Source organism: Euwallacea fornicatus, chromosome 1 (genome assembly GCF_040115645.1).
Source record: "Euwallacea fornicatus isolate EFF26 chromosome 1, ASM4011564v1, whole genome shotgun sequence".
Classification (NCBI taxonomy): Eukaryota; Metazoa; Arthropoda; class Insecta; order Coleoptera; family Curculionidae; genus Euwallacea; species Euwallacea fornicatus.
Window position 1 is genome coordinate 3,402,894 of NC_089541.1, and position 14,910 is coordinate 3,417,803.

At 37.3% G+C, this 14,910-nt stretch overlaps 1 protein-coding gene and 1 long non-coding RNA gene across 3 annotated transcripts in view; one reads left to right on the forward strand and one right to left on the reverse strand.

Annotated features, from left to right (window-relative positions):
* The window catches only part of Appl (amyloid-beta-like protein), a 44,865-nt gene extending 30,127 nt beyond the window's left edge, over positions 1-14,738 (reverse strand). For both annotated transcript variants that reach the window (XM_066282787.1, XM_066282781.1), the window contains exon 1: positions 14,601-14,738. In XM_066282787.1, coding sequence (XP_066138884.1) covers positions 14,601-14,666 — 66 coding nt within the window. In that variant the 5' untranslated portion in view covers positions 14,667-14,738. The remainder of the gene's footprint in view (positions 1-14,600) is intronic.
* LOC136341538 (uncharacterized) lies at positions 322-1,050 on the forward strand. The gene is made up of 3 exons (XR_010732511.1): positions 322-451; positions 506-808; positions 938-1,050. It is a non-coding gene; the product is annotated as an uncharacterized lncRNA (long non-coding RNA).
* Positions 14,739-14,910: the final 172 nt, after the last annotated feature.

Sequence of the window (14,910 nt, forward strand, 5' to 3'; positions counted from 1 at the left end):
GAATAAGGCTTGAAAGCACCTGAAGCTGGATCGCGACTTCAAGCCTCGAAAACAACAGGGCAAGCAAAGCGACATGACGTGTTCTTGGAAAAATCTCCACGATCAGTACTTTCCAGTCTAACCTTCCTTAAAAACTAAAAACAGAATGAAGGTATTCAATCGACAAGATCAGGACAAGTCAAAATCAGTTTCAATAATGAATAAGGGCATTTGAATGGGAGTGTTTATGAGGCGCCTGCAGTAAGGTGTGTTGACCTCAATATAAGGGTATTGATTTTAGCAGGATAAACTTCATTTGAGGTTGAGTGACGTCTGCTTTATGAGGGGGAGAAATGCCCAAATTCCTGCAATATATGTTTCGGTGTTGAGAGCAAATTTGAAAGTGGCACAGTGGCCTATTAAGTTTCGCTTCGGAATTACTTGTACGTAGCCCCCAAGCCAGAATTGTGAGGTATGTTTGCATGCAAAGTGCCCTTGAAAATATCGAGCGCAATTTTATTTTCAGCCTTTAAAATGAAAATCAGGACGTGCTTAATAATTCAATCCGGTTCAATGCAAAAAGCTGTTTGATGTAAAGGGTTAATAATTAATGCAGGTCAACGATTTGAATATCCCTGATCACAACAGCGCGGAATATTAACGCTTTCCCTTTTAAAGGCTTTTTTTTTAACTTAAAACCTTCAAAAAGAAAATTACACTAACCCCTGGAAAGTCCCTAAAAACTTCCTTGAGTAAGGGAACTTCCTATCATAATTAATCAGCTAATGGAGATTGAAAATGGGGAATTTTTCTTTTTTTTTACTAAAAGGTAGCTGTAAACAAATTTACCCAACCTCACCACCTCTTTTGTAAACCCAATCCTCCGGTATTCACTTCCTCTCAGATGCAGGAACATTTTCCATTTTCCAGGAACTAATTGCGTTATCTAACTTATTAGGCTGGAGATGAGATTCTTCGAAAACCAGCCCAAATTGGCGTGATATTTAATAGAGAAGGAGGTGGCTGATTTCGAATACCGGCAGTTTTGAAGGGCCCCATAATTAAATTGATTTGTGAGGAGGCTGTACGCCGGCATGTTGCCGCGGACTGCGCAAAACCAATTTTAAGACTTTCTGGAAAGCAATCGCTTCCCGTCTGGAGTGCTTTGGTCCAGAGTTTTCCAACGAATTCGGGAAAAAGACAAAAAGGCAGAGAGACGAAATCCGGCCTTCTGGGTTGCATTGTCGCGAAAATCCGGATTTGAGCCGGCAATTTTGTTGGGGGCATTCATCCCTTTAGGCTAACTGGATTATGTCAGGGATGAGACGGCCAATAACGAAACTGGTTTATAGAGCAAAGGTAGAAGCTGCTTTTATACGTTTTTGGGGAAAGATACTGCGCTTTGATATGACAGGAAGGAGAAGAAAAGGATCATTTGTCTAAAATGGAGATAATGTAGCAACAAAAACTTCAAAATTTTTGCACCTGGAGACTTCAAAAATGTACTTTCAGTCCGATCCAGTCAATTACAAGCATAGTTTCCGTTCCATTTGAAATTTTCCATTCAACGCAAGTCACAATTTTAATCAGAGTTTCCTTTCGAGTCACTTTCCTTATCTGAGCATTTTGGGTGGAGATTTTCACTTCCATAGCGAGTTTACTTTTAAACAAAATTCCCTTTCATCTTGAGCATCGTAGGACTACCACGTCTTGGTTCAACACTAGTTTCCATTCAACTCGAGTTTCCTTAAGAACACCAAAGTTTCTCGCAATCCGAATATTACGGAGAAAACCAAATTCTAAGCAGAGTGTCCTCTCAAATTTACAGGGTTTCATTCAATTAATCAAGGTTAAAAAAGTCTTTAACCTTAGTTTCATTTGAATCTAAACCCTTTATGGGAACAACGTGAAGAGGCCTGTTCTAGTTTCTAGTCAAGTTTCCTTTTAATTAACGCATGTAGAGAAACTCATAAACAGGTTTTTACAATACAACTTCTCTTACAACGCAACTTCAACCAGAGCTAGCTGCATCTAGGTGATATTAGAGCTTTTTCTTCAATCCGATCAACGTTCAGAAAAGATATATTTATTTTTTTACTATTTTCCTTTTAATTCGAGTTTGCTTTCATTTTGATTATCGTATCCAGGATCCATCTCGGATCAAGCCATGTTTCTCAAACTCTACAAACTTAAGGCGAATTTCCTTGCAAGTCGATTTTTCTTTCATCTGATTATTATTATATCAACAGTAGTTTCCTTCAAACCTAATATCTCGAGGGAATGAAAATGTATTGATTACCACCGAGTTTCGACGAACCTAATCATTATTTTTCTCATATTCAACCAGAGTTCGCTTCTATTCTGTTTTGTTTACGCCAAATGTCTTTATTGCGTCTGAGCTTCACTTCACTCTGAGTTTCGTTTCAACACGAGTTTCCTTGTTAAATTCGTGCATCAAGAGAGGCAATTCACAATTTAACCCGAGTTTCCTTCAACTTGCTCGTCGCACCGAAGGAATTCTCAGGTTCCTCGCATTTTGAGTTTTTTAAACTACTTCCTTTCATATATTTTTAAGTATTCGAGTGTTTCTTAGTTCCGATTCCAGTTTTCTTTTATTCCAATCAACGGATGGCGTTTACTTTAACCTAAATTCTTTTTAAACTCAAGATTTTTCATTCAAAGATTTGTGAAAATATCATATCTCGATTCAATCAGAGTTTCTCGTCCATTCAAATTCCCAGAATTGGAAAGTTCTTTTCGTGTAAGCATCACGAGGGGAAACACTAAACGTGCTGGCTTTTCGTTTCAATCAGTGTCTTTTTGGTCCAAACAACTCTATGTGATGTCATGACAACAACATGAATTCGCCAAAGAAATTACAAGGAACAGTTGTGGTGGTCAATTCTGACATTAAAGCTTTCATTTACTTAATCGACCTTATTCCCGCTTTATTTATTCAGAAACTCTTTCCAGGATAAAAAGGTTTTACCTCTATCAGCAACATGACAAACAAGACAAACCATCGCTAGATTCCTTTATACACATCAAGAGTTGTGTACATACACATAAAATCGAGTTTTCTTGGGGATAAGTGCCTTAAAGAACGAGGACAACTGAAGGAAAGCTTATAGTAATCCCAGTATTAAAAAGATCTCCTTTCGCACATGGCCGAAGTGTTATTACCCAGATTTTCTTCCAAGAACCTTTGGGAGGAACATTTGGCAATTGTGAGGCGGAGATATTGATCCTTGAATGTCAGCTTTTACTGGAATTAGAAAGGGATGTTTCAGGGGAACAACCCTGATGGTTGATGTCAGAATGAGTTATGTGCTCCAAAGTAAGCAAATTCATAGCGCTTTTTTCCTTGAATGAGCTTCTATCGGAGTTTCGACTTCCAACTTAAGTTCCGCATTTCCAATGCCATCGAACTTCAAAATCCCATTGAAACTTTTCAAATATCGACTCCATAAATAATCTAATCCTAAACGATACCCCGACGTTTGAACTGACTGGCATTTGAACCGAATCCAACATTCCAGGATCGATACTGGATTTGCGCGATGCTAATGACCTTCATAGTATGATTTTTGCTTTTGTTGTAAAAGCATTTGCCCGTAGATTTCGGAAAGGGGCATTAAACTCCCTTTATAAGCTGCGATTTTGTAAAAAGCCTCGCAAATAAGGGACCGCTTAAAATATAATAAAAGGGCCTCTGAAGTGCTTTATTAAGACCATTTCGCTTCCTGCGAAATGGAATTTGTAGCTAATTGTTCGGTATCAAAATTAAGCTTGCGATTTCGAGATGAAGCTTCCAGGGAAAGTTGTTTGTGGAAGTCCAAATACAAAAGATAAGTCTGGACTTTGCGTGTTCTCGAAAAGTGACAGAAAAATATATATTTCCGCAAATCCAACTGACCTGAAGTAGCCTGATAAATCTGGGGTAATCAAATTAAATCTGATCTAATCTTCAAGATTCAAATCCTCAAAATAAATCACAGTTTCCTCCTTCGGCCGATTAAAACGACGATTCCCTTAATGATGCCTGTTCTTTTTGTAATTCTTCATATATGAGTTCCTGTTCCAAATTTCAGGATGGAAACACATCCATAGTTTGTTTTAATTACTAAATCTTATAATCCTGGAGAAACATCCTCGTTGGTTAATGAAAGTTATGAAATTTTGAAAATTGTATTCATTGGAAGGTTGTACCGATTCTTGGAGCACTTTTCCGCCGTAACGTTGTAAATCACAATTTCTGGATACAATTTCAAGGTTCAGGATAAGAATACATCTATTTTGGACCGTTGTAATTAGCAAACATTGCAAATTACAAGAAAATACTTTACTCCTAATTCTAATCCTAATAATTTACCAGGTGGTGAAATTTCTACTTTTTGGAAAGTTGTACTGACTGTTGAGGTCTCTCCTTTCTGTATTTTTGTGTGCATGAATTTTTGTATTAAATTTCACATTAAAAACATACACACGAAAACATATACAACGTTGGTTTAACTATCAAGCACTGCAAACTTTAATAAAATACTTCAATCCTAATTAAAGTTAACAGGTAGTTAAAATTTTACTTATTGGGGAGTTTACTGATTTTTGAGGCCACTTCTTTCTATCGCTTCCTGCACATGAGTTTCTAGGTAAAGTTTCAGAGTAAAAACACATGTATTTAGCATTGTCCTTTGTATCCAATATAGCCAACTTCGAGAAAATATCTCATTCCTAATGAAAATTCCGAGATTTAGAAGATTTAATTAATTATAGGGATGGACTGATTCTTGAAGTTTCTACCTTCTGTAGCGTTGAACCTAGGAGTTTCTGAATCAAATTTCAGAGTAAAACACATCTATTCACAATTGTTTCAACTACCAAACATAATTTCTAATGAAAATTAGAACTTATGAAAATTTAATCAACTGGAGAGTTGCACTGAATCCTGAAGCCTTTTTCTTTTCAAGCTTTGTGCACATAAGTTTCTGGGTGAAATTTCACGGTTAAAACGCACCTATATAGCGTAGATTCAATTAGTAGATATTTGAAGCTTCGAAGAATTACCTCGTTCCTAATGGAAAATACGAAGTTGTGAAATTTTAATTTATCGGAGAGTTGTACTGATTCTCCAGACCTCTCCTTTCTGTAGCTTTGCGTACATGAGTTTCTGAGTAAAATTTAAGGGTGAAAACACGTGTCTATAGCGATATTTGTACCACCAAAATTGCAAACTTCTAGAAAATACCTCAACCCTAATGAAAATAACGAGATACGGGAAATTTTATTAAACGAGAGATCTACACTAACTCGTGAAGTCTCTCCCTTCTGTAGTGCAGTACACATAAGTTTCTCAATGTCTTTTCAGACACTTAAATGATCGTTTGTGCCGTGCAATAACATAAAGAGACTTTTAGTTTCATGATGGCATCTTAAATAGGACTTTTATCTGCTTTTTTTTAGCCCCGTATTTGACCTCCCTCTTCAAATTCCTAATACAATTATTCCCCATATTTCCCTCTGCAAACATCCCCAAAGACTCAAAACCCATTCGATCGCCTTCGGACTGAATAGCTCACAATTTTGTCCCTCGGTCCATTAAAACTAACATTGCTGCCTTTGGAAATTTGGAGCAATAAAGAGCTTCGTATATGGAGGGTAAATAACCCCGGGAAATATAATTTTCCCAAGACATTTCGGGGGTGCAAAAGGGGCGATGAGACGTCGGAATTCGCCCTTAAGGGACGAATGACTCACCGCACCACCCAGATATGGTTTTACAAGTCCAGGGACGTACTTTATAATCACATCAGCGAATATTCCTCGATAACCTGGAGAGAAATAATAAAGAGTTTTCAGAAAAAACGCATAATGTTCGAGTGCTGGAAGGGGCGCCCAGCTCCGTGGTTTTTCAGGAGTATTTCTCAGGAAAGTATTTCAGGATTTTATTGACGTCCTTACGTTTCACTTGCCACTTTCCCGTTCGATGAGTTTCCACTGCTGGATACGACATGGAGAGGCATGGAAAATCGATCAGAGCGTGCGAATCTTCTCGATATGGCACCTAAGTAGATTAGCCGGTTTAGAGGGCCGAGTTTATTTGTGGAAAGTGCACACTTCGGCAGGACTAAAAATTCGATTAGCAGGTGCTTTTACTGGATGAGTACTGACGAAATTATTGACGAATATTGCAAAGAAATTTCCGGAAATGGAGAATTTTCTGGATAAACTTTATTAACTTTTAAACGAAAAATTAAACCCATTCAAAGATCTAATGCTAAAGTAAATTTCAATGTTCCTGACATTTAAACGGGTAAATAAAATAGAGAAAATATATCGATGGTTCGTTCGAGGTTTTCGATTCGAGTGGATTGCTCCGAGCCAAGACTTACAGAGACCGAATTGAAACGAAGCCTTGTTCACATCGAAATTTATTGTGCTCTGCCAATGTAGAAACCGTCCTGGCTAGCATAAAATAAACATGTGTTATGCCCCTTAAGACTTTTCCTCTGGAAAATGGAGATTTTTGCCTTGGGCGTTTGGATAGGGCAGGTCGATTGATTTTCCAGACCTAGATTTCATTTAGAGGCAAAACACTGAACTCTTATCTCCTACACGGCCGTTCCAGGATGGTGCATTTAATTCGGGACAGGTCCTGTGTTGTCAAAGGCCTCATCCATAAAACATAGAGCGTTAAAGGCAAACTTTAACCCCTTATGGTAAACTGAGCACACAAAAGCCTACACTTGATATGTAAATTTAAAATCTTGACATCAGTGCAAACCAACGACTAGATTTCTCTGGAAATAAATATTAGAAATGTAGTTTCTCCGGTGCTCTGTCCGGAGAAATTAACCATTGTGCGAGAACCATCCAATTGGAATAAAATTAGCATCAGTCTCACCCTTTTCCACAGCCTCAATAAGTCCTTTCCAATACCATTTCTACACTTACTGCAAACAATAGGCTGGAAACTTTCCTCATCAATTCACACTTAAAAGAATTTTATTGTGGCCCAGAGTTTTATAATAATTTTTAACAAGACTTCTGGAACTTCACTAAATTTTTTCCTCGGAAGTTGCCGAAGGCGTGAAATTTCACCCTCCCTCGACGATGGCCGAGCTCCAGATACAAAGATGTTGTTTGGGACTTCTTGAAACACCCTCGAGGATGTAATATCTTTTAATTTCGATCCCCTTTGTGTATCCTCTGTTAGTGGAAGCAATTAGCAGAAAAAGTTCTGACAAAATCGCAGGAGATTAAGTCGGAGTTTTGAAGAGTAATAATGTCTTAAAATAACATGAGAAAAACTTTTTAAATTGTTAAAAAATCCAACCACAACTATTCTGGATGACTCAAGTGAGCGACTGGGCTTGGCTTTGGGAGATAGGTTTTTTTGTTATTTACACTAGACCTTGAAGGAATAATGAGAGCCCTCAGTTTATTTAAAAATTCTTTCACTATGAATTATAAAGATCAGGGATATATCGAGACCCAACTCAGAAAAATTTTAATTAAAGCTTTCTTGTTTAAGAAAAAATTGTAAATTGCAGAATCTCTATGTACTTACGCCTGGAGGTAGCGATGAGTAGTTAACCCAATTTTCCTAGGGCTGAACCATCCGGCGTCTAAATTATGGAAATTCCTCACTTGAACACTATATACTTTTGAGATATTGACACATTTTCGAAATTAAACGGAGCAATCTTTAAGCTACAATTCCGAAGACCAGCAAGGGATTCAATTCTAGTATTTCGAGTGCATTTTCGTAATTTGTAACAAATGTAATCCTTATTGAAACTGGCAACTATAAGGATTCAGTAGCATTTCAGCGGGATATTTTTTCCAAGCAAAAGCTTTGAGGATCAATACGTTAATTTATCCAGCTTTCAGCAAAACTTCGTATCTTCAGAAGGAAATTTTGAATGTAGCCTATTTAAATAGTAAATGGAAAGATATGGCAAAACTGATAATGCAATTTACTGAGCTAATTCCACATTTCCAAAATGGGATTTATTTTATTCGAAAGTGGGACGGAATAATGATCTGGATCTGACAGCAACGTGTTTTTGTTTTCCCAGTAAACATTACATGATTTATAGCGTGGAAAGCGCGAACAACAAAACATGCTTTTAACGGCATCGTAGCTGGAAATTTTAACTGGGAAATTGTTTTATCGATTTTGCCACCAAGTTACCATTTGAAGTGGACAACTTGACAACCCCTGCGGATGATTTAGGGCTCTGAAGCATCACCGTTGGGGAAATTGATATTGATAGCTTCGAGGAAGGTTCCCACTGAGTTATATTATTTACTTTTTAAACTCCTATAGGGCTCGAGTTAAGGCATACAAGCCTAAGACGTCTTTTTAGAGAAATTAATGAAACTCATCGGAAATGGAAGGACGGGCAATGTCAAATAGGTGCAAAAATTAAACTATGAAATTGATCCGAATAAAGAGATTTGGATTCGATTGAACAATGTGCCAACAGAGAATGGGTCTATAAATTAATGTATTACTCAGTGGTGGCGTAAATTGGAACAATGTGCTTTATATGACTCCCCACTGCCTGGAAATCCAATAAAATCGGCGTAATTCATTTATCCAGAAGTACGAATATTGGCCGGAAAATTCCGGTTTCGTGCCAGTTATTGCGATTAATTTTCCATTGATACATAGTTTTCTGGAAGGCACGAGAGAAATCCCTTAAATTTCGACGAACATGGATTTCCCTAAACCAACAAAAATATTTTTTAGGGTGTGTCACCCCAAATAGCTGCGTTTATGTCACTGACAGGCGGATTTCATTGCGCATCAAATGTACTCCCTATCAAAGGGCATTGTCCATAAACGTGAACAAACAAAAACCCGGCTAAACAAAACGATGATCGATTGCCAGACGTGTAATTACGAAACCACAAAAGACCGCACTTTACCGATGGTAAAATTAAAGGTAGAAAAGTACGGTAACTCGCCTGTGAAAATTCCGTTTTACCTCGCAAACCGAGCTATCGCATGCCTGGAAAGTTTGCGTGCCAGGGAGTGATTAAACATTCCAAGTTTCATAAAATGGGGCCCCTGGCTTATGAAGACAAATATGGTCAATGTTGGGCGGTTTATGTGGGGGTACTAAGCCGAAAATGCACTTGTAAAGTTACGAAAATGCATGGAAAGTTTTGCAATTTTGCGAAAGAGAGTGTCCAGGTATAAAGTGCATACTGTGTTTTGTTTAATAAAGCATTTAAATTAGTGTCAGTATTTTGGAAATGTGTTATACGGACTACTGTTTAAAAATTCACTCTACCTCTAGCGATTTCCGGGATACCTATGGCGAACCTCGAATCGAGTTGACTCGTTGATAAATATTTTTATTCCTCAAAGACTCTTCAAGACAACTTGCAGAGTTGTGGATAATGAATGTTGCAAATCTCTTCGGAATAAATAAAATCTAAAATTGTTGTCCTAGATAAAGCCCAGTCTGATGTTCAAGAGGGGAAATTGTGCAGAATATCTTTGTAAACTGCAGAGCAGTTTCAACAATAACTCGTCGATACATTTAAAAGCCGACATGTAACGCCTCGGGATTGCAAACAAGCAAGGTTCTAAAATTCCTGGATACAACTGAAAAGCATATCCTTTCGCAATGTTAGAATAATGTAAGTTTTTTTCTTATGATCTTTAGGTGGGAAATATATTTAAAATGTCTGAATGGCACGCCTCTGTTTTATGTCTCACCTCGGTAGACACTTTTCTTACTATTATCGGAAACTAGAGTTTATAATATGAACGGTAACCAGTGCCGAAACACATACTCTTCAAATGTAAAAGCTCACATACTTCTCGAATACTGTTACAGTTTTTTTAATGTCTAAGTGATACGCTCCTGGTTACAACCTTACCGAAGCAGAAATTTTCATGACTGTTACCGAGTACCGGGTAGCTCATGCTTCTAAACATTTAAACATAATGGAAACATTTTACTAACAAACCGACAGATCTCCTTCATGGCGATAGCCCGTGACCCTTTGGCCCAACTTCCAATCGATTTAATCAGAATTACAAACGTCTTTCTTTATTTCAGGTAAACCGTTAATAATACAAGAATTCTTAAGTTAATTGCCTTAATATCACGCCCCCAGGGCCTATAAGGGTTGGAATACGTAGAGCACCCGCATCCTTGTGGATAGGTGGCAATATTTCCCCGCCTTCAACGGTTATACGAATTGTGCAATTCACTTAAACACCAGCTTAATGACCAGCCGAACTTAACGGCCAAATGGCTGCTTGACCATTGGTGTGCAGACTATAAATCATGTAACATTTGTTGGAGAAAAGCACAATAGGTCATTATATGTTCACCTACACGTCATAACATAAAGATTTTCCAAAAGTAATAAATCTAAATGCAACCACAGGATATTTTTTTAAAGGGGAACGTCTAGGAATGGGTATGAATCCACGGCTATCTTAATAACATGCCAGAACGTCAAGAACGAGTCAAGAGAGAAGTTTATGATGGAGCTTTCATTACAGTTATATCTTCCGTAATGTACTCCAAACTTGAGTGTCATTTAAATTCTCCAGGAAAATGTTTTAGCACAAAAACTGAGAAAGCTTTAGCATCTCGTTTACTTGAATTTTAATGGAAATTACTATTTCAAAACAGCTGCATATTTATGTCTGGATAAGATGCTTCTATGTCGGCAACTAATAAGGGCTAATGGAAGGAAAGTTTGGTTCTAAATTTGAGTTCTATTTAATATAATTGAACTTTCGAATTGCCCCTGGCATTCCAGACGCGTGTCAATCCAGGTTAATTAGCTAACAGTGTTGCCGTTATCGTACCAATCGCGGTCATAACGAGTAGTTAATTGAAACGGATAATCCTTCTATTGTTAATGGGAAGTTTATTGGAGTTTCTGCACTGGGAGAGGCTGGCTGGGGAGTGATGATAACGGTGACAATGAAGGGGCACTGCAATTAATGGATTCTTCTTGGAAAACTCACAGAAAGCCAGAAAAACATTCCAGTCATATCCTATTTCAGAAGCTCATTTTAAAGTTGGGAAACTTAAAAGCGGAATTTTTCTTTCCGGAAGCGGTATTTTTTCAAGAAAACCCAGAGATATCTCCAACTTTTAATTAAAACAAGAAGAAAATCTGTGTTGTGTGGTCCGTAATGCTGGGGACAACTTTTTTAATTTTCCTTGTTTATGTTATTCTTTCTTCGACAATAATTGGAGCTTTATCTTAGATTACTCAGGGTTTTATTCCAGGCATTATAGCACATTTTCTGGCTGAAAAATTAGGAACAAAATTTGCTCGGTGATAGATTATGGATACAAGAAGTGAATAAATCTAATTTGCAAAATGTTCATCCTAACTAAATTTTATGTGAAAAATAAAATTAAGTAAGCTGCTAGGTCGATCTGGACTTCTGCCAGACAATGCACAATAATCCAAAGATTTTGAAGATCACAGGCGATATTGTATACCATTTTAAACTCCGGAGATGGATCCGTGAAAGACGATCGACTTGATGGGTTCCGCTCTGTAGCCGTGGTTGAATTTTTTTGACCATCACACCAGTTGGACATCCTAGAGCGGGATGGCTAAGATGTTCAGATTAGGTTAAATTAAATGGGTAATTTGTTCTGAGTCATCATCATAACTTAGCCAATTCTACAATGATTCCTGCTACTTTATTACCATTCCACAGACTTATCAAAAGTTGTTCTTTCTCGAAAGTTCTATTGTATACATATGTTTGGTACCGTCTCGAGCTTCTTTGCTATTTTGTTTTTACGTTTGAACACTACCGTAGAACATTTCCACCAATCGTACTGACTTAAATACGTGCAAAAGAGCACGAACTTCACATGAACTGATCTCTATTGACAATAAAAGAACTAAAACAAAACCTTCTAAGAAGCCATTTTCATTGCAGTCGAAAACCCAATAAAAATTCCAATAAATCTAAAGTGTCGCAAATGACACGAAAACTCCGAAGATCTCTCTAAAACCTATTAATATCATAAGAGATAAAAGGTACTTAATTTCCAAGAAATATAAGAAAATAAAATCGCTTGCAATTTCCCTGGAACTTCGCCGGAAAGCCCCTGAAAAAGACATGAAATGATAGAAAATTGGAAAATTTAGGAGAGATATAAATTATATGAAAGTTTTCATTTTCTTATCAGCAACATTGCTCATGTGCAAAAGTCAACATAAGAAAACCAAAAACATGCTCTAAAATATTTTATATTTTCGAAAAATTTAAAACAACGCCTTAAAATTCACTTGAAACATCAAATCAATTAATACTTACAAAGAGTCTTTATAATTCATGAATAAATTTACCTGTCTCTCCCAAAAATGCTCAAAAGAATATCAAGTCTCCACAAACTTACTTAAAGTGAGGCTCAAAGTACCGTTTAAAATTACGACAAATCTAGTAAAATCTCTATAGACATTACTTCTATCTAATTACTATTATTAAGTCCATGGAAAACTTAAAACTTGACTGAAAAGGTAAAACAATCCAGTGCCAAAACAAAGCCAAAAAATCTAATGTAAGTGTTGATAATCTGGAAAAATCTGTATATTGCTTAGAAACCCAAAAAATAAACTTTCTCGCAAATCGTCATTTTCCTTAAAAAAAAATGAACGCAGCATTTTTCCCCTTTCAGTTAGCAACCCAATATACACGTCTTGTGCAATAGCCCCTGCCGTCCTCATATACTCTATTACGAATATGTTTTTATCAAAATTCATCATTTGAGCTCCCTACAGAAGGTTTTTCTTTGAAATAACACACATATGTACTATAATAATTTATAAAAGAGGATTTGTTTGTGTGGTATAAGGAAGAGAAATTACTAGTCTTCCTTTTCTGCTGTGGCATCTGTCGCATCTTATTATCCCAACTTTTCTACCTGTCTGGCGACATGTGCTTGTAACAGCGTGTTCTTCCAGGCCCGGATTAAGTGCAGTACGCCTTATTTCAATGATAAATGTGGCAACGTGATGATTTGGTTACTGCCCTGTATGAGTGTAGACTTATGAATAGTAAATAAAAGACGTTATACTAATAATAAAAATTGGTGTCACATACACAGGTGTAAAGCCAGGGGAGACATTATTCAATAATACATTGAAATTCCCACCTCGTGTGTCGCCGGTTTTTATTAATGAAGGAACTCTATAGGTATGATTTATCGCTGCAGGAATGCTTTTGTACGGTCTTTTTATTATTTTTAAGCCCCGGAAGAAATACGATGTTTCGAGAAAAATGATTTCCATCAGGCAAATTGCTCACAGGAAATATTGTAGGTACATACATACATATGCAGTGGGCAAATAAGAAATATAAATCAAAATATCAAGATTATATCAGGAACGTCTCTGCATCGAGGCAGGAAAGATTATTAACGTAATGCAAATAAGAGCATTTCAATTTCAGGATTTACATAGTTAGAAATGGGAGATTTGTATCTGCAGGAATACAGAAATGCATTATGTTTTTGTTGCTTATTAAGCAGTGATGGATCCAGAGGCCAGAAGACAGCGGCAAGTGCCCTCTTCACCAAAAAAGCATCCTGCTTCATAATTTTTTTGGGAAACATCTAGGGCCATTAATAGAAATATCAAGGTAAAATTTATTTAACTCAAGCTTACATAATGTACACATATCTTATTACCTAGTACTCCTTATACCACTCAAGGGTGTCGAAGACTACTTTGATGTATGTGTGTGATGTATGTGGGTGGTAGATCTAATGATTATCATCAGGAAAGCAATGTTTTTTTCCGAAATTTATGAATGTCCCGAGGAGATTCTTTAAGATTCTTTAAGATTCTAAGATGTTTGCGAATTTGGCCAGAGCCTTCAACGATTTATTGGAACTTGCAAAGATAAGAGATATAGATTTTCATGCTGTTCATTGCCCCTGATTTTAATACGTTAATTAATTAACTTTCTATTGGTAATAGAGGGTTTCCTGCGGCAAAATCATTTGACGACTTCAATTCGGGAGAAACAAGAGTTTTTTGCTACTCAAGGCGAAATTCGTACATTATGCCAAATTTGTAGGAAAATCCGGAGCGTCGGGGTGCTTCAGCACTACCATGCAGGGTTTTACTTTCACCAGAACCCATATTTTGAACTTTCCTTTAGGAAATTCATTATGGCTGCACACTATACGAGCTGGTACCTACGTACAGCCGCCCACACGAAATGGGCACACCGCGATCGTTCTTGCGATTATGTCAACAATAAAGTTAGATGAACCGACTGTTTGCAACAATTTGCATATTAAAAATAGCGTCCAAATGTAGGTCTTATATCATTCAGTGTTTGCCAAAGTGCTCGATCAGCAACGTGCGTGTTTGCTTTTAAGCAACATCGTTTTCTATTCTAAGCAGAATTAGCATAACGAGCTTCTCTTGGCAATTGTGTCGGAAAAGTGGAGAGTGGTATTTGTCCCCGAAACGGGGAAATTCGTGGAGTATACTATACAAACACTCCAAGAAACGAGTAAAAATCGATGTTACCTCATGTCGTAAAAGGTCCCGGATTCTTTGTGTTCCGGGGGCTTTCGCCCTGAAATCTAAAAGAGACTCACCTCGATCTCGCCTAAAATTCCCAGTACAATGCCAATAACACAGAAAAATGTCGCTGAACGCAACATTTTCTATAGTTTTTCACTAGAAACGCACACTGCACCGATACCCGTACTCTCTTGGGTGGAAACGTAACTATAACTGCTCCACCTACTATTGCGCCCGAATCGCATGCGCTCCCGATGTGACTCATCAGGACACCTATCTTTCTCTTCGTCTAATTGCCAACGTATGAGAGAGACGCAATATCGCGGCAATCCTGACGATGAAAGAAGGCCTACAATTGTCCGAACCGGCCGGTTTTTGCTCAAG